Raw genomic sequence first — 25,082 nt, 5'->3', positions numbered from 1 at the left:
GATAAGGTTAATGATTAGAATCACTTACACAGAGCCAATAGTTAAAGCCATGAAATGGCTGAAATTACAAAATGTATGTAGAATGTAAAGAAAGTCAGAAGGAAAATCTTACAGGGGCAGGAGAAAAAGAACACAGATAATATACCAAAAAAAATTTTTTTAAAAAAAGAGGAGAAGGAAGAGGAACTGGGAAGGATGGAGAGGAGAAGGAAGGGAGAAAGGGAGAAAAGGGGAGAAAGAAGACGGAAGGAAGCGAGGGAGGGAGGTGAAGGAAGAAAGGGATGGAGGGAGGGAAAGTGGAAGGACTTTAGACTAATAGAGCTGGAAGTCATATAGAAGACATCTAACCTTAATCTACAAAGGAGAAAACTAAAGCCCAAAGCAGGAAAATAACTTTGCTAAGATCGCATCTAGTTACTGGAAGAAGTCTATCCATTATTAAGTCAATAGTTCTTCTTTATGCCTTTTAGTGGTCTTACTATTCATATCTTCCTACTTACTGTGAGGGATTCACATTATGTAAGAACTGTGCCTAAGTGTCCTACATGAATAAAATAATTTAAATTGAAAATGATTTAGATATACGAAGAGACAGGAGAATCCCATTTCCCCTATGGACGTGGAAGTGGATGAGAGGAAACGTGGCAGTTATTCCCTTTAAGATTCCAGGGAATTAATAAAGGTGAGGAGAAAGGAGGAATTATAAGGATACTAGACAACTTGACTTCTGACCTGGCTTTGGGAGGAAAACCAGAATAATTGATTTATGAAACGTCCTCCCATGATACACACCCTCCAAGATCCAATTTTGTGAGATAGTAATGTAAGATTTTCCTCTTTCACAACAGTCCAGACAACATCACAAAAAAGAATAGTCAGTAACTTCCTGATCTACAAACTATCACAACAAAATAATTTTGGTCTGATAAAATACCTGATTAATAGAATCGGAAAAGAAAAGTCAGGTCAGATTTCACTATAAATGTCAAAATTAACATGTTACATGTTCTTAAATTTATGGATTCTTAATATTTTCTCCAAAAAAATTATATTTGTTTTTAATATAACAATGCTTTTTGGGGCCGCCCAGTGGTGTAGTGGTTAGGTTCGCACACTCCTCATCAGTGGCCTGGGGTTCGCAGGTTCGGATCCTGGGTGCCTACCTAGCACCTCTCCTCAAGCCACCCTGTGGTCGCATCCCACATAAAATAGAGAAAGCTTGGCCCAGATGTTAGCTCAGCGACAATCTTCCTCACAAAAATAAACAAATACATAAATAAATACAATTTTCATATTGCTACTGATCTGTAGTTTCATCTGATATCCAGTCTGATATCAAATCAAAACCTTTTTAACCCACATTTATTTTTTTAAACTGCACTTTAGAATATTTTAGTGAATAAGTATTATTCTGGTATTGGAAATAACTTCTAAAAGTTATCAAAAGTTTAATATCATCTTCTTCTGTGCTTTACACCTAGGAGGTAATTGATCGATATTGGTTTTAATTATGATATTATAACTGCACATTGAACACCTGTGATGGTTAATTTATGTGTCACCTTGACAGGGTGCTCAGATTAAACACTGTGTCTGAGTGTGTCTGTGAGGGTATTTCCAGATGAGATTAGCATTTAATCTGTCAGTGGACTCAGTAGATTGCCCTCTTCAACGTGAGCAAGCATCATCCAATCTACTGAGGGCCTGAACAGAGCAAAAGACCCCCCCCCCCAGCCCCCCATCCTGCCTCACTGCTTGAACTGGGGCATGTCATCTCATCTTCTCTTGCCCTGGTTCTCAGGCCTTCAGACTCGAACTGAATTACACCACCAGCTTTCCTGGGTCTCCAGTTTGCAGACAGCAGATCATGTGACTTCTCAGACTCCATAATCTCATGAGCCAATTCCTCATAATAAATCTCTTCATATATATATATCCTATTAGTTCCGTTTCTCTGGAGGAGCCTGACTAATACAATGCAAAAGCAGGCTTGATTAAACAGCATATCATTTAAGGATCACACAAATTGTTGTTAACATCATAAATAGCTTTTATTGTAGCTTAATTCTGCTGTGATACATGTAGTTGTCATTGTAATTACGTGTAAATAATAAAAGGGAAAAGCAGATACATAAAACTCAAAAACAAAATAGAAACCTTATTTCTTTTAAAATATAAAGAATATTAATTTGCTTCATATGTCATTGTATTTTAACTGAAGAGGTATATATCTTTTCATCGTATAGATACATACCATAGTGTCCCCCTACATCATAATATAATTTATGAACTCAACCTTTGAATCAGGTAGATTCCATCTAAAACATGGTCCTAGGATATTTTTCAATATAATGCAACTTATACCTCAATGAAAGTACAAAAACATGCTGAACGAATATTGATAAACTTTTAAATAAAATTAATTAGACAAAATAATTAAACAATATTAACTAAGTAAAATTAATAATATAATAAAATTATATGACAGGAGATGAAGTTCAGCAAAATTAAAGGAGCTATTTATAAAATATATCCTATTTTCCTGATGATTTCTGTTTGTAAGCCAAATGTTTTCCCATCCAAAGTTACTTTTGGTAAGAAAAATCAACTTCACGATGATTAGAATGATCGCATGGTGATAGTATATTATTATGAAAGTTTTTGCTAAGTTTGTATTAAAAAAAGTGAAAAAATAAGTGATTACAGAATATCACACCCTCAAACTATGGAACAATCACCATTCAAATACTATACATGGGGGCCGGCCTGGTGGTGCAGCGGTAAAGTGAGCACATTCCGCTTCGGCAGCCCTGGGTTCGCCAGTTTGGATCCCAGGTGCAGACATGGCACCGCTTGGCAAGCCATGCTGTGGTAGGCATCCCACATATAAAAAGTGGAGGAAGATGGGCATGGATGTTAGCTCAGGGCCAGTCTTCCTCAGCAAAAAGAGGAGGATTGGCAGCAGTTAGCTCAGGGCTAATCTTCCTCAAAAAAACAAACAAACAATCAAAATAACAAATACTATACATAGTACTTAGAAGTCCAAGGTACAAATAATTCCAGAACCCAGTTACAGAAATGATACAAAAGTTACAATCATAATACCACTTTTAAAACACTAGTACATTCTAATATTGCAACAAGGAATATTTATAGTAAGTTATAAATTATTAAGGTTCTATAAAGCACTGTCTTTAAATATAAGTTATCCATAAGGAGAACTCTAAATTTGCACAAGGTGCTCAGTTCCTGGGAAAAAGCAAATAAAACAATGTTAAAGCTGAAGAAGGGAGAAAATACCTACTGTCTACACTTTGCAAGGGCTAGAGATATGTTCACTCTGTAGTTAGCAAAGAGTAAAGAAGGCTTTTAAAAAAGAGTTTACTAAGAGCCCAGAATGTCTTGGATACCTGCTTCTCTTTGTCTTTCCTTTTAATTTTCCAGAAGTTGCCTCTCCATATAGATTTCTGTAGTTATAATCATAAAGGTTGCCACTCTAACTCATTTCATATTTAAAATTAAAAGAGAAAAAGAAGGAAGAGGAGAGGGAAGACAGGGAGAAACAGAACAATATTTCTCCAATCTTGTATTTGGTCCACTGTGAGCAGGATCTCGATTCTGCTTTGCTTTTTTTGTACATCTGTAAATTGAACCACCAGAGGGAGCTTCTGTATTTCAATTCTATTAATAATCATTAATTAAACTTACTGTATGGGTCCATTTAAAATAATTTAGTTCAGGACTCTTAGAGAAAAATCCAACTTGTAGACCAAAGTGGCAAATGTTTAGACCCATGAAGTCTTCATAAAAATCCAGTTTTACATAAAACTACCAGACTGATAGTGCAGTGCCGGTGTAATCAAATGAGAAAAGGAAAATCAACCCAGAATTGCGGACTAATGTTGTCCTAACTGAGCTTTCTTGTAGTCAGGACTAGGGAGAGACTGAAAATTGACCAAGGCAATCAATTATTCTTTCTCTTTCTGTCCTTCCCTTCTGCAATTATCCATAGCTGATTAGAATTGTGTTCACGTGCATTGGAGATGCTAGATCATAGAATGTAGATTAAGGAGAGAAATAAGGGCAAAAAAAGAAATGGGGGAGGAGAGCAAATATGTTGAACATTTCCACAAGACAGATAATTTTTGGATTAGAAATACGAAAGTAAGTGAGCTGTAATAGTAGGAAATGATGACCATAATGTGAGATATGTGAATTACAGATTTCAAGCATGGTGCAAGTCTTGGACTCCTGATGGTCACTGATGCAAATGGGAAAAAAAGACTCACTGGAGTTGATCCCAGTAATCAAATCACACATATTCAATGACATGAGAGTGGCTGGAGGGTTATGGAAGCTTGGAGCATCTGGGAAAGTGGCCACACCACTGGTGACAGTCAGCAGGATTCTGACTTACTAGAGCAATTGGCAATGCAGGTCTTAGGAGAAAACAATCTGACTTTAGGCAAATCATCTATAAGCTCTATCCATCTTTTGACATGGGTAAAATGGACATACTTAATTCACAGTACAACTGTGGGGTTTTTGTAAAAATCCCTAAACGCAGATCTCTTCTAACAATGTTAAAGATCCTTGATAAGACCAATAAAAACTAGAACTAGTATGCATTTTGCCAAGTCTCTAACGTCTTGTCTTCAAGGAGTTTATAATCTAGCCAGGGAGGTAGGATTTCCAACAATGAAACAAATTGATAAATATCAATCTTATTTATGACAGGGTGTAAGCTATGTGTCAAAAGAATGTTATAAGCAATAAGTTGTATAGGAGCCCAGAGAAAATCACGGCTAACCAGGGGCACCAGGGAAGGTTTTAGACAAAACTTGAGTCATTGGTGGAAAGAAAAAATGAAGGGAATCCTACCCTGAGGCCGAGGGGCCAGGACGGGATAGAATTCTAAACAGGGGATATTAACTTGGTTATACCAAGCAAAGCTTGAATCAGTTACATTTTTCAATACGGTCTATGGGGAAAAAAGCATATTTTTCCCCATATGATCATTGGGCTTTGTGACAATTTAAACCCCTTGAGTTAGACAGTCATATATTCTACAAACTACTGGACTCTGCCACAAAGAGAAGAGGGCTAGCCAGTAAGCGCAACCTCAATATTGAGGTGGTGAGAAACCACAAGAAAGCAAAGAGAAGCAACTCAAAATCAAGTTTAAAAATAGGGGACGTTGAGGGGCCGGCCCCGTGGCTGAGTGGTTAAGTTCGCGTGCTCCGCTGCGGCAGCCCAGGGTTCGGATGCTGGACGCGGACATGGCACCACTCGTCAGGTCACGTTGAGGCGGCATCCCACATCCCACAACTAGAAGGACCTGCAACTAGGATGTACAACTGTGTGCAGGGGGTTGGGGAGATAAAGCAGAAAAAAAAAAAAAAAACAAAAAGAAAGATTGGCAACAGTTGTTAGCCCAGGCGCCAATCTTTAAAAAAAAAAAAAAAAATAGGGGACATTGAAAGGCTAGGTAATATCCCTAGAGACATAAAATTAAACCCCGACCATTTCATTTATCAAAGGGAGTAAGAATCCTAAATTGTAAAAGTAAATATTTTTAAGCATAATAATTAGATAAAAATTAAAAAGGAGAGTAAATCAATATGACTATATTGTCCCCACTTGTTCAAAGCTGAAACTGTTTGAAGATGCTTTGGAAATGGCATCAGCTAGAAGTTTAAAATGGTCAATAAGGGCTATTCTGCTTTCATCAGGTCTCTTTCTTTTTTTACTTCTCCCTGCATTGGAAATTCTATCACCCTAGAACAGGCTTTCATTAGTTCTTCCTTCAATAGATGCTAGAGCTTCCTTGCTGACTTTCTTTCCAAAACTCAGGCTTCCAGATTAATCTTCCTAAAGCACAGTTCCCACCGTACTGTTTCTCTGATCCAAAGCCTTCCATGCTTCCATCTACTTCCTAATGAGCACAAACTAAAGCATTTCATGTGAATTCACAGCAGAACCTCAAGACTTCCCAGTGCTACACTTAAAACACTGTGTGCTTTAGCTAAAATGTATTACTCATAGTCCCCAGAGTTGCTCTGTACTTTTCAGTCTTTGTACTTTTCTTCTTTTCTGCTTGTCTAAATGTTACCATCTTTCAAGGTTCAGTTAAAACATCACCTATGAGATGTTAGCTCACTGACAATCTTCCTCAAGCAAAAGCAGGAGGATTGGCAACAGTTGTTAGCTCAGGGACAGCCTTCCTCACACACACACACACACACACCACAATCACCTGTGCAATTGTCACCCTTGATGTCTCAACTTGAAGTTATTTGTCAATTTTGCAGGCACCTGTTTGGCACATCTCAATAGGATTTGTCCTGCAGTATTTAGAGTAGAGCAGAAGAAGTATTTTGTTTGGTTGTGTTTTCCGTTGTTCCTAATAGCTGTCAATGCATCCCCCAACCCACTTAGAACAAAGCTAGTATATATCTATGCAAATGAATTAATATGTTTCTTCTCAACTACCTAAATTGTTAGAAATAGTCAAATACAATTCCAGGGATATTTAAATACCCCCTTCCACAGAGAATTCAAGTATAACAGTGTCTTCCTGTTACCATGCTAAGGAGTTGTAAATTTTTCTGCCTTCCTTATTTTTCATATCTACTGACCTATAAGGAACATTCCATGTAACACTCATGATCAGAAAATTGCATTGTCATAAAATTGTTAGAAAGGTACTTCAAAGAGACACAGCTGACTGGGAAAATAATTTTAACATATTTAACAGGCAAATGCTTATTATTCAGAATAGTTGAAAATACAAATGACCCAGTGGAAAAAAGTAAATGGAACAAGGATATGAATACCGAGGTCACAGAAAGAAATATAAATGACAAAAAAACACATAAAAGTTGATTAATCTCAGTACTTATCTGTGAAATTAAAATACATTTTCATCCAATCAACTGGAAGACATTTAAAAGATGGAGAGTATCAAATATTGGCAAAGGGGTGGAGATGGAGATGCTCTCCTACAGTACTAGCGTGAGTGTAAATGGGTACATCCACTGTCGGCAGGAGGGACCTGGCTGTTTTTATTAATTTTTTAAGTGCGTAGTCTCTACCAGCCAGCAATTCTATTTAACTATATTTCACCTAAAGAAACAACCACACTTAAGAACGAGGAGGCATATACAAGGAGGCTGAATGAATCACTTATTCCTAATAATGAAAAATTAGAAATGAATGTCCATCATTCCTTAATGACTGCATAATCATAGTGTATTATAATCTGGAATGGTATATAATAGTTTAAAGGAAAACATCACAATACATTATGAGTAAAAAACTAATTTGAAAAGTAAGTAAAGTAAGATATTTATGGTATTCAAATTAAAATACCACATATTTCTATTGTTACGTTCATTTATGCAAATTAAATGAATTTTAAAGGTCTGCAAGAATACACAACCAGTTCCAAATGGTGGGTACCTCCAGAGAAGGGAAAGCAAATTGGCTGAGTCCTAATCTTCTATGGCATTCTTCTCAACTTTACAAACATGTACAAGCAGATACACACATGTATGTACATTTTATTCTTTGTTTTCTGTTTTACAAGATAATTAGAATTATCTTGTATACATCTCTGAAAAACATTCTTTTGTCACTAAAATGTCACATTTCATGAAGATAATCAGAAGTCAACAGCTACATACAAATGCCAGTTTTACATTTTCTCATTTATATATGTGTACATAGAGATACATACACATACACACACTCATATAATATGTCCTGAATGGAATCATATCATAATGCTGGGTTTTTTGGTTTTTGGGGTTTTTTGGTTTTTTTGTTTTTTTTTTTTTTGGTGAGGAAGATTGGCCCTGAGCTAACATTTGTGCCAATCTTCCTCTATTTTCTTTGTGGGATGCTGCCACAGCATGGCTTGATGAGTGTGTGTAGGTCCACACCCACGATCCAAACTCATGAACCCCGGGCCACCAAAGCAGAGCACATGAACTTGACCACTATGCCACCAGGTTGGTCCCTCTATCTTTTTTTTAATGACATAGATTTTTCATATTATTTTGCTTGCTTCTCTAACTCCCACTCTCCCTATTACGTCCAAGATCATCTTTTCTTTCCCAGATAATCAAGAGCAGCAAACCATATGCATCCTTTTCTGTTTTTCTCCATGTTCATGTGCCCATGTACTTTTCACGAAACATATTCACACATATGTATATATACATATGTATTTATAAACATAAAGATAGTGTATGTAAAAATCGAATGCTTTACAAAAATATGATCACATTATGTTTCTATTCATTTTCTCAATCTCATCACATCACAAAAAAATCCTTCCACATCAATTGATAGAGCTTAAATTTATTACCTATGATGCTTGCCTAATCCTTTATGGTGTGGTTGTATCCTAATTTATTCAACTTTCCCCCATTGTTGGATATTTATTTGTTTCTAGTATTGTGGCTAGACTATTGCTGCAAATATAAACATCTTTGTACTACGTCATTGAATACTACTAGTGCTTTTATTTCAGTACAATAGAGTCTCAAGAAATTGGACTGTTGGGTAAAAATCTGTAAAAGAACTCAGGGACAGCCAAGAACAGAGGGGAGTTGCCGTTGAGAGAATAGGATTGAGAGATGTTTGGGAGTCAGACATACAAGGACTTGATAGCCATATGAAAGACACTTGTCCAGTCTACCACTGAAGGGCATTATATCCTGAGAAAATGAGGTTACAACTGAGTTTTCCAAATGTTATTCTCGTGACCCTATAGATGGGATGGGGCAATAGGGGAGATGGGAAATTGAATGAGATTAGACTAAGACACACCTGTCTGAAATCATCCAAGCAAAATAACAGCTGGTGGTATAAAGGAGAGACCCAAACATATTTGAGATATATTTAGGATGTGAAATCAATAGGAATCAGGACTGGAAATTTGGTGGGAGGTAAAGAAGGTGTCAGGGATGATTCCTAGGATTCTGGGTGGATGTACTCAGCCAGAGGATACCACAGAGTAACCAGGTTTGGGAGACAAGATGATTGGATTTGTGGCTTTTGAAGAGTTTTGGGACATTCTGAGAGAGAGTGTCAAGTAGAAAACTGTATGTATCAATCTGGTGCTCAGAAATTGCCTTGGAAATATACAAATAAGGTGATAATTTAATCTGAGAAATCAATTTCTAGCAGGCTGATATGACAAGCGTCCTCAAAGTGACTCTAGGAATAAACCAGTTTTTGTCTCAGAAACCTGAAATGATCAGAGGCGGAGAATGAGAAAAGTATAGGAAGGGAGGAAAGACATTACTGTTAACTACACTCTTTTTATACTGGGAACTGAGGAAAATGAGGAAAACTGAAAAGAAGATATAGGTACTATATCTTCCCCCAAAAGTAATTTACTTGTGGCCAAAGCCCCAAATAAATCATAAAACATACCTCTGAGTAGCATTTTCTAAAGTGTTTTTAGCAGAAAATCTGTAATGTGTCCAGGCAAAAATGGGGTGTTGTTTAAACACATATTAGAAATGTTTTACTTAATATAGTTACTTAGAGGCTGGCCCCATGGCCGAGTGGTTAAGTTTGCATGCTCCGCTTTGGCGGCCCAGGGTTTCTCTGGTTCTGATCCTGGGCGCTGACATGGCACCTCTCATCAGGCCACGTTGAGGCGGCGTCCCACATGCCACAACTAAAAAATACAACTATATACTGGGGGAATTTGGGGAGAAAAATCAGAGAAAAAAATGAAGGAAACAAACAAAAAATACGGTTACTTAATATGGTTAAAGGATATTTTTAAATAGCAGGATTTATTAAAGCCTTTGACACACTAATCTGCATGGAGATAACCTAATATTCTCTAGGAGATGGATACTGTATGAACTTTTTCCCCAAACTTAAGATCATGCAATCCTTTTCAAAGAACGCCTACGCTAAACATCTAAAAGAACACTAATGAATCTCAGAAAGTAGTTTATAAAACTTCCTTAGACGAACCATGAGGATTCTGTAAACCAGAAACAGATCTGTATAACCTAAAAGCCGTCTAGGTTCACAGTAGTCCTCAGTCCTGCACTGGCTCCTGAGCGGCTCTGGTTGCCCTAGTAACAAAGTAGTACATGGAATGGAGATGCCCAAACCCCTGATGTTTGCCTTCCTGGACTGAGAACTGAAAGGTGGAAGGCACGGTGCAGGACCACTCCCAGAACTATGTAGAGTAGATTATAGGCACTTCTATCAAAATTTGTTTTTAATATTTATTATTTTTTCTTTTCCCTTATTTCTAACAACCTAATTTGATAAATGGGATTTTTGAATGGGCTTAAGATAAATGCAGATATACTATTAATATTGCCAGAATATTTATCTATATAAAAGCTTAAATGGAAGCATTTTGTGCATTCATTAAAAGAATCATAGATTATCACAACTGTCTGGCTGTGCTCTCATGGGAGATATGAAATGTTAGTAATTTAAGATTCACTGAAAAATTGTAAATGCCTGAAATTAAAACTAATTCAGTGCATTAATCAAGAAGTTTCTACTGTGGAGTTTGGAGGTCACTTCAGTTCAACAAACATTGCCAGACAATTTAATAGGCACTGGGGATATAAAGATATGAAAAAGATCCAGTAAATTCTCTGGACAAGCTTCCAGTTTTGTTGGTGAGTTATACATAGTAGAAGAATATTCAAGTCAACGTGGGGTTGAGGCGCCATGGGGATGTACTTTCCTATGGAACATGAGTGCAAGGAGGGCAGATCAGGAGAAGGGGAATGAGACGGATGAGTGAGAAAGGGGTGGTATCCTGACACACGCAATGGACCCACACAATGGACCCACACAATGCTGAGGACTGTGGATTTTTTTCATATAGACCCAGAAGGCAAAGGCGGAGGAGAGAGATCAATTTGGAGACAATTCCAGTAGCCCAGGGAATGCAGGAGAACAGCAGATTTACTGTTGATCAACAGGTATTCACTGAGGAATTCACTTCTCAATCCAGACTTAGATTCTAGGGATACAGCGATGAACACAACAGACAGTCCCTGCCCTCTTGGCACATACAACTCAATATAAAATATAAATGAATAATTACATAACTGCATGTATGCAACATACTGTAACGGAAAAGTTACTGTGTCACTAGTATATATTACAGAGTTACCTAACCTTTTCTACGGAGGTCAGGGAAACTTTCCTGGAGTTGGTAGTACCTAAGATGAGACCAGTATGAGGACCAGCACTAGCACTAGCTAGATAAAGGGGCAGGGGTGGGGAAGAGTCTATTTCATTCACAAAAATGTAACTGACAAGAGTCAAGAGAGAGGATTATGTGCTACAAGAATCAAGAGAATTCCAGCATGGCTGGAGCAAATAATTATTATATAATTATTACCCTCGAGATGAAGGTAAAGTGATAGTAAAGGCCAGATGTGCAAAGCACTAAAGGTCAATAGAAAGGCGTTTAGATTTTATTCTAAGGTCAATAGGAAGCCACTGAAAGATTTCAAGCATAATCTATTTCTTGTTTTGGAAAGATCATTCTGACTTCTGATCAGAGAATAGACTAGAGATGCTAAAGTGGTATAGACAAGTGAGTTATTCTACTGTAAGTTCCACAGTGCAGCTGCATGAGTAGCTGGTGTATACCCAATGTTTAGCAGTACTGGTACATTGAAAGCATCAATATATGTTTGTTGAATGTTTGGATAATTATCTGACTCAAGGGTTTCTTGAATGAGAAAAACAGTTTTTCAAGGTCTGAAATTTTACTGTCTGTGGGGAAAACAAAACCTTTTAATATATGGGGGAAATTTTTTCCCTGAAGGACCTTGTAGCATTAATGATAAAATGTTGCTAAAAACATTTTTAGTGTGTCATTTGGATAACAAATGAAAAGACACATTGTTCTTCTGAGTTCTCAGAATCTCAAGAAGCATATGCCAACAAAAGGAACAAATTTATAAATGGAAATTATTCACTGGAATATACTGATTTTCAATTTGTAAGAGTCAATCTTCAAAATTATACATAATTTTTATACATTATATATTTTATACATTATAATATACATTATAATTTTATACATTATAATTTTTATAACAACTTTATTGTTATATAATTCACTTACTATAAAATTCACCTTTTTGAAATGTACAAGTCAGGGAATTTTACTATATTGACAGAGGTGTGCAACAACCATCACCACTATTTAATTTTACAATATTTTTATGACTCTCCTCCCAAAATAATCCTATATACATTAGCAATAATCCCCCATTCCTGCATCCTCCCCAGCCCCTGGTAACCCCTAATCTACTTTCTGCCTCAATGGATTAGCTATTCTGGGCATTTCATACGAACAGAATAATATAATATGTGGCCTTTTGTGACTAACTTCTTTCACACAGCATAATATTTTCAAGGTCCAATCATATTGTAGCATGTATCAGTACTTCACTTCTTTTTTATCACTGAATAATGTTCCACCATATGACTATAAAACATTTTATTTATCCAGGCATCAGTTGATGAACACTTAGGTCATTTCCACTTTTTGGCTATTATGAATAAAGCTGCCATGAATATCTATATTTTTTGTGAACAAATGTATTAAATTCTCTTGGGTATATACCTTGGCATGGAATTCCTGGGTCATCGAGTAACTCTATGTTTAACTATATGAGGAACTGCCAAACTGTTTGCCAAACTGGCTGCACCATTATACAAGCCCTCCAGCAATGTATGATCATTCAAATTTCTCCACAGCCTCACCAACCCTAGTTACTCTCTACCATTTATATTATGGCCATCCTAGGGGGTGTGAAGTATCATTGTCTCATGGTGATTTTGAGGTGCATGTTCCTAATGACTAATGAGGTAGAATAGTTTTTCATGTTTATTAGCCATTTATACACTTTCTTTGGAGAATGTCTGCTTAAACTCTTTACCCATTTTTATCAGGTTATCTTTTATTGACGTGTTGCCTAATTGTACTAATTAGTGCCTCCAGGTAACATTAACTTGGAGAGTGTAATATATAACAGGGACATCTTATTTCTGATTTTAAAGCAAATACTTCCAGTAATTCCACTGTGCTCTTGGAATTATATAATAGTTCTAAAATTTTTCATTTTTCTATTAGTTTTATCTTTAATGTGTATATTTGTTTCTATTATCTTTTATCTTACTTTATTCTTACATGTATGTTGGTGCTATTTGCCATATTCCTAACAGATACTCATTATGGATAGCATCCTTTATTATTATAAAGGATACGCCTTCATTTCCTGTTTGTTTCATTTTTGTTTTTTGTTTTCTGTTCTTGTTGCTGTGCTGTATTCATCTTCTGAGAACACCCTCTCCAAATCTCTGCTGACATGTTTAGGTCAGCTGACTCCAAACGTGGCTCCAGTGTGAGAATATAACCCAACAGTGGACAGTCAGAGTGTCAGTAGATACTTCAGGGAAACAAAGAGGATCAAAATCAGAGCAATGAGCAAGAGCATAGGGTATTTTGATCAATAAAAAATAAGTCCCATTTTTTTTTGCTAAACTGAAAGATGATGAGCCCAGAGGTTTTACGGCCTAGCTTGTTACCACATAGCTACGTGTACCAGGTACCACACACCGAGCTGTACCAGGGACAGCCTGCCTGAAAAACAAACCAAGAGACCAAAGCTTCATTGAGAGGTAGAGAAGAATCCTGATAACGTTTATGAGGAACTAGATCAAATCAGACCTTCAGTTATCTGACTTTTTAGTTATATGGTCTAATATTCCCCTCCTTCCTTAGGAGGGTTTAAATGAATTTGAGTTTCCATCACTTCCCACCAAAAACACCCCATCCATTATAAGCACAGTATTTTTTTCTAGTGCCTTTTTTTCTCAATATGTTAGATCAAAATACAATTTTCAAACCCTAAAAAATTTGCCTCTAAAATTAGTATGTAATGAGCAGTTGTGAAAGATTTATCCAATTCTTATTCTGGGAATAAGTAGCACAATAAAGCTGCTTGAAAGGTGAATACCAATAATTAGCATTACACTTAGTGAAGGAAGGAACACTGGAATATTATTCTAATGTTAGATTTTTATAACTACACAGCATTTAGCAACACGGTAGATTGTTGTTAGAGTCCTCTATCTAATTGGAGGATAAAAGTTTCCTATTCATAGATCAAAACCTGGAAGTCACCTTGGAATGCAAGGCTCGTTGTGTAATTGTGATATCCAGTGTCAAATATCTACTATCGGTTGATGGAATGAGGTAGGATTCTTCAAATCAAACTAGCCATATTATACAGATAATATAGCTCAAAGGTCACTGAAGAGTTCAGTACACATCTTAACGCTGACCTTCGCATACCCTACCATGCACCTTTCCTGGTTTTCTATTTCTATCACTATTTACATTTCCCTTGGGTAATTTTGCAATGATTGCAGCAGTAACTACAGCAGTGCCTCATTTGCTTACTCTCATCTCCAAATGAACACAGGGAGTGGCTGAAAATGTAAGAAGGAGTGAGCAAGCCTCAGTTTTAAAAAGTGGGAGGTTCCACCAGACTGAAAATGTGGCTCCTGAAGAGTTAGATGTCAGCTACTAGCCGTTCTGATCCATGAAGGCCCTGTGGGCTCAGTCAGAGGAGAAAAATGAGAGTGGAGCAAAAGATCACATAATTAGATTGCACATTCTTGAAATGTGAACACTTCAAAAATTCCTATTACTCATTCTCCAGTTGTTAAATATGAAAAGAGAAGTGATTAAAACTCTACACAGGGCCCATCATAATGCCTCTCACACCCTTCCCCACACACATTCATAGCCAGCTAGACACAAACCAAGTGGGACACTGAGAGTCGGGTCTTCTCTGATCATCTTTGGCTGGATTAGGACTCCAAGGGCACAAAATGAAAAGTTCATTGAAGAAGAAGAGGATCAGTGGCTAGGTTGGGGGCCTGCAGCCCTCCGCTGTGGAGCTTCCCAACCAGTGACCAAGAACAGATTACAGATGTAGAAAGACATTTCCTGCTTGGTTCTTGGTGCAGCCAGGAAAGGCCTAGGCTGGACAGAGCTACTGACCATCCTCTTTGGCCTACAGAGCCTAATCCATACCCCCAGTGTCACAGGAGATGACCACGGACTTTGTGGGTCAAGATGTGGGAAAGGTTTGGAGGCACTGTTTTACTTGTAACTTCTACCACCTCCACTGAGTTCAGCCCTGGTTTCTAGGCACCAGGGAGATTCTGGGAAGAATTCTCAATGCAGGGCTGTATGGTCTCTTGTGGCCACAGAGTCATGGCAACATGGGGTGAGCCATCAGTGGCCTTGGGGCCCATGGAGGGTCCACTGATGGCCATGATGTTCTGTGTGATCCTGAAGACTCTGTGACCAGCAGTGGGGGTGCTACCAGGAGAGTTTAGCCCAAGTCCAGATCCCCAAGGAATGACATTAAAAGCAAGATTAACTCAGAAGATACATCCAAGCAAATCCAGCATCAAGTTGCTGCAACCAAACAGTCCTTCAAAACCCATCAGAAGAAGGGAGATTAGCTTCAGATAGCATTGGTAGAGGGTTTAGAGGAAAATTCCAATCTTTGGAAAAGTATAAAGCTGCTCCTATAAAAATCTCAGAAATGGAAGGAAAGAATAGGCAAAATTACTACAGAGAAAAAAATTTTCAGGAAACCCTACCTGTGGAGCAAGTTCTTAATAATAAAGAGAGTCAGATCAAGCCTCTAGGTGGACACTTGCTAGAGATGAGCCATTGTGCCGTTGTCGTTGGGGAAGACAACATGCATTGTAGGAATGTAGAGCTGGTTACATCATCAGAAAATGGAGACCTCTCAACCCATGAAACCAAAGGATTGCTCACTTATGCAACTGAGTTAAATACTAGTTTACAAATTCTCAAGGAAAAAAAGAAAGCAAATGTGCACAAAATTAACTGCAAAAGCAAAAGTTATCCATACACTTAAAAATCATTTGAAAAATCTCCAACCAAGAAAACTTTGTGCATTCAGAAAACACCCCGGTAGAAAGGGAGAGGCAAAAGATCCAGCAGAAACATCCAGTCCTTGTTGAACTGCATCAATAAAAAGTAACATATTTTTATGCAGTGTTCACATTAGAGAGAATTTACCCTATTTAAGGTAGAAGAGAATCATTCCAAACCAGCTGAAAACAACAGTGATTTATTTGAACGGCTATACACTTAAGAATTCAAGCAAAAATTATTTCAGAAAAATTAAAAACTGGGTATTATTAAAACCTTCTTATTCTCAGGAGACAAAAACTCATGCTATTGGGATAAGAGCTCTGTTAGCTCAGAGAAACCTGGATAACAAAGCAAATGCATACACGATGCAAAAGTTGAGGAGGAACTTAAAGGTTCTGAAAACTATCCTTCCATTCCTGATTTTCCAAAAAGTGCGCTTTCCAGAGGCCTGAGAGCACAACCAGGCATCCTCCAAGGCCAGATCCCTGAGGAAGGAGAAGCCTCTGGCTGTGGTGGTGAGGCAATGGAAAGATCCATGCCCAGCGTCCATCGGTTGTCAAGCTCCAGGCTTCCTCCAGTCTGGCCAACTCTCTCCTGAGTCAGCAGGTCCTCCAGGAGAGCAAGACAGAGCTGTGCAGTTAAAATTGTAATCTTAACAAGAAAGCATACAGAGAAGAATTGAATAAAATGGGAGTGAATAGCTTAGAAAGATGTCAGGCAAAGAGACAGAATTATAGCCCTCAAACATTTAAAGTCTAAGATAAACAAGACTTAGTCCCTGTCTTCAAAACATCACATTCTAGAGTCCCATGCATGGCAGTTCAAGATGCAGATATTCATTCATCATAGGGATGAACATTGCAACAACTAGAGCTATCCACAAATGTGATGGACCACTGTTCTGGGAGATCTTTGTCAGACGTCCCTTCATTGGCCTTCAAACCTTCACAAGACTTTTAATAATATGCCTCTCTTAGAAAACTAGGTAGAAATAAAGAATTATGGGTATCTGTACTAAGCAAACATCATGACTGTTGTCAACCTCAAGTGCTGTATTTACTGTAGATTGTAAATTATGAATTTAAGATATCTAAAATTAAGATGGCATTGTATTGTACTTGGGTCACTTTGGAGACTGAAGTTTTGAGTATTTTGCCTCAATGTTATTTGTCCCATAATGTCTATTATGCAAAATCCCATACACAGTGATTTTAGGAAAATATATAGGGCATAATAAAAGAAACAGAACAAAATTAGTGCTTTACCATAAATAATTCAGGCTATTATTTTAATTTTCCTTTCAATTTATATACAAAGATATCATTGAGATACCTAAAAATACATGATTAATTCACTATGCTTTCATTCTACAGATTCAGATGTGGATGATTATAGAGAAAGTGATGAGATACTAGTTATCTCAACAACAGAGATTAAGTCGAGTGCATTAATGTGTACAATTCACCTTAAACTAAATTTTGATAGGTATTAAAACTGAAGTACACAGTTATTCTAAAGTAATTTGGATGCAACCAACTGAATCTCTATTAATAGTGCATAGGTAAGATATGTGAAAAACTAATTATCTATTTAAAAATACAGAGGAGGACTTTCATTGTTGGAAATTATTATTTTAATCCAATTAAAATAGACTTAAAAAAACCTTTTTGTGGTAGTAATTCCCAAGATGATGACATAGGAGGCTTCTAGTTTCCATAGGAACTCCCCTCCTCCTACAAATGCACTGAATGTACAGCTTCACACAGAGCAATTTCCTCTGAAAGAAACTAGCTAAGTGACTCCTACACATTGAAACAGTGGGAAAGGTTGAGACACACTCTCGTCATAAACCCCAACCCCAGCAGAGTGCCATACAATCTGGAGTGAGCTCCCTGCTTCCAGCTGTGGAAGCACAGTATACCAAAACTTATGAGATGCAGCAAAAGCAGTTCTAAGAAGAAAGTTTATAGTAATAAACACCTACATTAAAGAGAAAAAAGTCACAAATAAGCACCCTACATTTACACCTCAAGAACCTAGAGAAAGAAAAACAAACTAAACCCAAAGTCACCAGAAGGAAGGAACTAACAAAGATCAGAGCAGAAATAAATGAAATAAAAACCAGAAAAAGAATAGAAAGCATACAAAAAAAATTAAGAGCTGGTTTTTGAGAAGATTAAAAAAAATGACGTCTTTAGTTAGACTAAGAAAAAAAGAAAGAGGACTCAAATAAATAAAATTATATGTCAAAGGGGAGACATTACAACCAACACCACAGAAATACAAAGGATCATAAGAGACTTCTATGAACAATTATACACCAACAAATTGGACAACCTAGAAGAAATGGATAAATTCCTAGAAACAGAGAATGAACCAAGGCTGAATCAGGAAAAAATAGAAAATCTGAATAGATCAATAATGAGTAAGGAGATTGAACCTCTCAACAAAGGAAAGCCCTGGACCAGATGGTTTCACTGGTGGATACTACCATATATGTAAAGAACAATTCTATTTTATCAATTAAATCTCAATAAAGTTGGAAAAAAACACTTTTGTTTGTAAAATTGTATAGAATCCATGTTCAGCTGAGTTTCTTGGTAACAAATATGCCCTTTGAAAGGTGATGAAACATTGAAATTAACCCAAGTCCTGCATTCTTGTTCCTTTGATAAGTTAAAACACTAAATTATTGCTATAAATACTATAATAAATGATATAATGTAAATAATTATTATTCATTGCTAAATGCAATTAATAGCAAATACAACCTCAAAAAAATCAAGCTTTTATTTATAAAGTAAAGAACTGATTTCCTAAAGAGCATTTAAAATGTCAGAGAAATTAACGAAGTATTTATAAATAATATAATGTGATAATAATTAGCAGGATTTAAACACTTACCATGTACAAGACACTAGTCTGATTGTGAAAGTTGATTTTATTCTCACAAGAACTCTTTGATGTAAGTATTGTTATTGCCCCTTTTCATCAAAGAAGAAACTGAAGTAAAGGGAGATTAAATAATTAAATGCCCAAACTCACAGCTAGTAAGTGATAGAGACAGATGTGAAATCCATTCGGACAGCAGAGCCTGCGCTTCTAATATGTATGCTTTGTTGACTCTCTGTTAATGTTCGATTAACTTTTGTCTTAATCCCCAGGATAATTATAAAATTACAATATGCTATTGTAAATGAGATTTTGCTTCTGTAATGGTTTACCAAATAGAAGATGCTCACAACTTTCTCAGGAAACTGAGCACATTATTTTTGCCAGTTGAAATTCATTCAATAGAAATATGATACATTAGGTACCTCTAAGGATTTCTTAAAGTGGAAATATGTATTTACTAGGACTAGACTTGAAAGTACTAGATCTAAGAGATTGCTTTGGGAATGTGAAAAGGTCATTATTTGCTGGCTTTCCAGTAATTTATTTTGAATTTGTTAAATTCATTGATGTGTGAACTGGTTATCAAAGCTTGATAAACAGTTTATAAATCACTTTGAAGTTGGCAGAAATAAATATTAATGAGTCAATTTTCAATGAATTTAAAGCCAGTTTCTCCTTCTTCTGTCACCATAAGTAAAAAAGAGAATCTCAGTTGTTTTATTTAGAAAAAAGTCTACAATTTATCAGTAATTATTGATGTTTCTCAAGATAGTCATAAGACTATTTCTTATATGAATGTTTCTCAAGATAGTCATAAGACTATTTCTTATATGAAATCGAACTCTTTGCTTAAAAGAAAAGAATGGTCTTTGAAAATCCACCAAGGAGTTTCATATGACAAAAGTTTTGTTTAAAATTTGTTTATAAAACACAAGCACGACGATGATTCTAGCCCTTTGAGATACTAAAGTAACCTGCTTCACTGTTTTCTCAGGACTGGCTTCAGAACAGGGAAAGAAAAAAGCAAGTTCTCAGGTAGCAACTACCTTGTCAGATCCCTACCCTCGTTATCTCCCTTAAACCATGACTGCCCCTTCTTCACCCAGGCAAGTCAGACTCAAAAGGTTTTAGCAGCTTGCCCAGGTCACATGTCTAATGAGTAGCAAACTCACGATTTGAAAATATGTCTAGTTAACCACAAACCTGTGTTATTTTAGTCTTTGATATAGAAAAAGTAATTTTCTCTGTGATGATTTTTAAGGATACCAAAGCCTCTCCAGGTCTCCAAAATACATAATAAAAAGGATCTTAAAAATCAATTCAGGGCCAGCCCCGGTGGCCTAGTGGTTAAGTTCCATGTGCTCTTCTGCAGTGGCCCAGGTTCAGTCCCTGGGTGCAGATCTAGACCGCTTTGTTAGCCGTCATGCTGTGCTGGCAGTCCACATACTAAAAAATAGAGCAAGATTGGCATGGATGTTAGCTCAGGGTGAATCTTGCTCAGGAAAAAAGAAATCTATCTACTTATATACATTAGAAAACCCTGGCCCTGAATGATTAAATGGCATTCCCCAAACTAATAATCAAGTCTGGACTTGGTTTCAGATTCCTTGTGCCTGTTTTCCCTTTGGAGATACTCAATATCATAATATTGACATTTTGTTTCCTAGATCTAAATGCTTATTCCTCATAATTATGAAATACTTGAAACCTCAGAAATCTTTATACTCTCATTTTGAGTGTTTTACTATATCCCTTTCAAAAGTTCTGGCACATATCTGATCTCTGTAAGGGAATGAGAGATTGCAAAAAAGACCAAGACCGTGATATATGGTTGGGAACATTATTCACTGTATAAGAACACCCAGCCGAATGGAACAGTGAGTGGGAGTTGAAATCCAGCTCACACTCTACCTGACAAGCCATATCATGGTGTGGCTTCCATCTAAAGAAGGCACCATTTCTAATTTGCATAAAGGTAAGTATAAGTGCACACAGGCTCTGCAAAAACCCTGAAAGTTAAGAAGAAAAAGGGAGAAGGTGGTTAGACATACAGATTTTCAGATCCAGTTTCTATCAGAAATTAATTTAAGGAACTGACTTAGAAAGTTAATAATGAGAGCGTTTATTAATTCGGTAAATCAGTGCCAGAGTGGGGAGATGTATTCTGTTGGCACTGAGGAGTCTAATTTTATTTCGTGAGAAAAGATTTAGGATAAACATCAGCAGCATGTCCTATTTCACTGTGTGGGATATGAGAACTATTACTAAGGGAGCCTGTGACTATTTAAGAAAATAGCTTTACGGAAGGTGGGGGAAACAGAAAACTCTCATGTCCTTTGATTTGATGATTCTGGTTCTTGAAGTCTTCTTGGAATAAAACATCATGATGCTGTATATACCACATTTTGAACGATCTTCACACCATCACTGTGACAGATTTTGGAGAGTCTCCGAAGAAATACTTTTGAACATTAAGCTATCAAGTCTTCACTTAATGAATACATAACTGAATTTTCTCTTTTAAAGCTGAATTCCTTTGAAACACTAACTATCCATTTTTTGAGTACTGGGTACCATACTATGTAGTTTGCATACATATTGCCTATCTTCCCCAAAAAGAACACTCTAAAATTTATATCACTCTTCTTTCTTTATCAATGAGGAAATTGAGGCTCAAAGAAGCTAAGGGACTTTCAAACTACTGCCACCAGACCGCAGATTCAAATTCATGCCAGTCTCAGGGGCCGGCCCAGTGGTCCAGTGGCTAAGTTCGCACGTTCTGCTTCTCAGCCGCCCCCAGTTCACCAGTTCGGATCCTGGGTGCGGACATGGCACTGCTTGGCACACCATGCTGTGGTAGGCATCCCACATATAAAGTAGGGGAAGATGGGCACGGATGTTAGCTCAGGGCCAGGCTTCCTCAGCAAAAAGAGGAGGACTGGTAGTAGTTAGCTCAAGGCTAATCTTCCTCAAAAAAAAAAAAAATTCATGCCAGTCCTGACTTTAAACCTGAGCCCTCTCTACCTCACTGAACTAATTCTATGAGAAGGCTTCTACTTAGAGTAAAAAGTGGTATTTTAGCTAACCAAATGTTTAATGTAAGACATAAAATATGTATCTTCAATCGAATATGACAACCCATGAATTCTCCCACCATTTCCTAAAGTATTAACTTGTTAATCTCCCATAATTTTAAAGTACATAGTGATGTGCTTACACTCAACAAACTTTATATAAGTTGTAAGAAATCAGACAAGAAATGCAGAGTGGCTGCTTACCCGTGCCGATAAGTTTTGTCCATCAACGTGAGCCTGCATCACAGCATCATTAACAAGCAAGTGGAAGTTCAAGAGCACGTGTTCAATGTCATATGTTCCATGCATGGCATCTGACAGCTCTTCCAACGACCGGATGTATGCATGCCAGTGTGGATTAAGCTCTGCCACGTGTGCCAAGCAGCCTCTCATGACGTTGAGACAGTACCCCATACAAGGCTTACTGAGAGTCAGGCCCTGGCAGTGAGGGCAGTACTGCATCCTCAGAAGGACTCTGCCGCACTCTTTGGAGAAATACAGATGGTCTGTGGTATTGATGACTTCAATGCCCAGATTCAGTGCCTGCAGAAATGTGCGGCTGGGCAGCAGCGACCTCCCCATTTGCCCCATCACTCTTTGGGGAATATTACCAAATGGACTAACGTCCCGGCGGGCCATCCGGATGCATTCTGAGTATTCCAGGCTGCTTTCAGTCACACCAGGGTTAATGAGATGATTGTAGACGAGAGGGAAAAGACTGTCAAAGAATCTGTTTACAAATTCTTCAGGATTAACATCCGCACCAAATAAATAGAGCCCTACATCAGTGAAGAACTCCTGAATTGAAGCAGCAGCCTCTAAGGCCATGTTCCTGTAGGTGTTGCAAAAAAGTATGCTGGTGTAATTTTCTGCTTGTCTGATGAGAGTTTCAAGGGTCTCTGTAACAAAAGCAGAAGTAAAGGATGAAAAGGCTTAGTATTCATACTGAAACTGTTCATCCATCTGCTCCAGACAGTAAATGAGCTTAATGCATTAAATTAACCTAAGTCTCTAACCGGAAATGCTCAATCTACTAAACCCAATTTAGCTCTCCAAGGATAATGGCTGGTCAACAGTGGGCACTACACACAACAGGCAAGTTTTACAGAAAAGTGTTTCCTAGAATTAAACACTTTTAAAAAGTATAGCAATCCAAAAGAAGGTATATGTATGGCAGTTTCTTACTTATTTTATTCCATAGTCATGCATAACCCAGCAATGATAGAAAAAAAGGTGTCACTGAGAAAATAATTTCCGACCACAAGTTCATTATTTATAAAAGACTATGACATTAAATACTTGATTCAACACTTATTCTGTTTTTATAGTTTTTTTTTTCTTTTTCAGAATGAATGCTAGTACGTTGTACACTAGTTACTGCAAAGAGAGGAAAAATTTCCAAAGGGAAACCTGACAATTCTCAGACCTCATAGCCTGTTCAAATTTAAAAGAAAGCAAAACATTTCACAATTAAACTGCTCCTCAATTGTCAAGTGGTATTAACTGTTGAAAATAAATAATTGTATGACCACCTTCTCAACTGCCTTCTGATGTTCTTATCATCTTATGTTCAAAGACTTAACTGTAGGACATTTTATTTTCTTACTTAAGTAACAGATGCTTCCAAATGAATTTATCCATCAAGAAAACCGAGAATAATTATACACAAATCAAGGGAGAAATCTAAAAATAGGAGGTTTTAGTATTCATCAAGTAAAAACTGTATTTCAAAATGATAGCTTTAGGCAGCAGTAGACCACGGGATAATCTAGTAATTAAGTTTTATAATTAGCCAAAATAAAGACACTGGACTGTATCAATACATAATTATAAAATACATCAATAAAATTATCTTCCATAACCCCAATCTCATAGTTATTTTTAATTAGGTTATAAAAGACCACACAATAGCACAGTAATCAAACCATTGAATATATTATAAAAAGAGATGGAACGACAGTAGAATAAAATGAAATAATAAAAAGCAGAGGTGCAGGGAGAGCTACTGATGAAGTGGAATTGCATTATGAATATGCCATAGCATCCAAAAACAAATAAACAAAAGAATACTTTCATGAAGAGCACAGACAGATAAAATACTATACAGTTATTTGTCACTTAATGACAGGGATACATTCCGAGAAATGCACCATTAGGCAATTTTGTCCTTGTGTGTACATCATAGGGCCTACTTACACAAACATAGATGGTAGAGTCCACTACACATCTAGACTATATGGTCTTAATCTTATGGGACCACCATTGTATATGCGGTCCATCGTTGGCATTGTTATATGGCATATGACTATATCATGTATTCTGATTCTGTTCTGAGAATAATTCATGTTGGGTTCCAGGCTGTAGTGTGATATATCAAGGGGCGTGCTAAAGACTAAATGTTTGTGTTTCCCCCAAAATTCATATGTAGAAACCTAATCTCCAAAGTGATGGTATTTGGAAGTGGGGCCTTTGGGAGGTGATTAAGTTATGAAGGTGGAGCCTCATGAATGGAATTAGTGCCCTTATAAAAGAGACCCAGATAATCTGAAATCCAATCAACGACGAAAACTGTAAACAATTGTTCTCTACACATTTGATTCCTTAATGCTTAGGGATAAACATACTTTTGTGACTTTTGGTCCTAATGGCTTCATAAAATTTTAATATATAAATATTTATATCAGAAACTGAACAATCTAGAAGCCAATACATTGGATGATTTTCTTAATAATTTTTTTGTGAAAAGTTGGTAAAATCAGAAGTTAAATATACTAAAATTAGTTGTTTGTATTGACTCTGAACTTGCAAAACTCTCACTTTGTTCTCCTACTATGTTTACCATGAAGTTGCGTTTCCATTTTATGCAATTAACATTATGATTTTAACAAGAGCTTAAACTTGTCAAAAGAACAAAATATTTTGCTGCTCTGCAAAAGAATAATCCATATATAAAATCAGTGTTTATAAATTAAAGGAAGGTTAGGTGCTGAATAATTCATCATATTTACTTAATTATTACAGAGAAACTATACAGTTCCTTTCATTGCAAAGTTTTAATAAATAAAAAATACTCTTCACCCACACTATACAAGTAACAGCTTTCTATT

At 36.8% G+C, this 25,082-nt stretch overlaps 1 protein-coding gene across 5 annotated transcripts in view; it reads right to left on the bottom strand.

Annotated features, from left to right (window-relative positions):
- GPC5 (glypican 5) overlaps window positions 1-25,082 on the bottom strand; it is a 1,278,940-nt gene that overhangs the window by 1,025,390 nt on the left and 228,468 nt on the right. For all 5 annotated transcript variants that reach the window (XM_044779824.2, XM_070520036.1, XM_070520037.1 and 2 more), the window contains exon 3: window positions 22,180-22,874. In XM_044779824.2, coding sequence (XP_044635759.1) covers window positions 22,180-22,874 — 695 coding nt within the window. The remainder of the gene's footprint in view (window positions 1-22,179; window positions 22,875-25,082) is intronic.

The sequence above is a fragment of the Equus asinus genome, chromosome 11, assembly GCF_041296235.1.
Source record: "Equus asinus isolate D_3611 breed Donkey chromosome 11, EquAss-T2T_v2, whole genome shotgun sequence".
NCBI classification, from domain to species: Eukaryota; Metazoa; Chordata; class Mammalia; order Perissodactyla; family Equidae; genus Equus; species Equus asinus.
The sequence above is the reverse complement of the archived record's forward strand: the minus strand, read 5'-3'. Positions and strand labels throughout refer to the sequence as shown.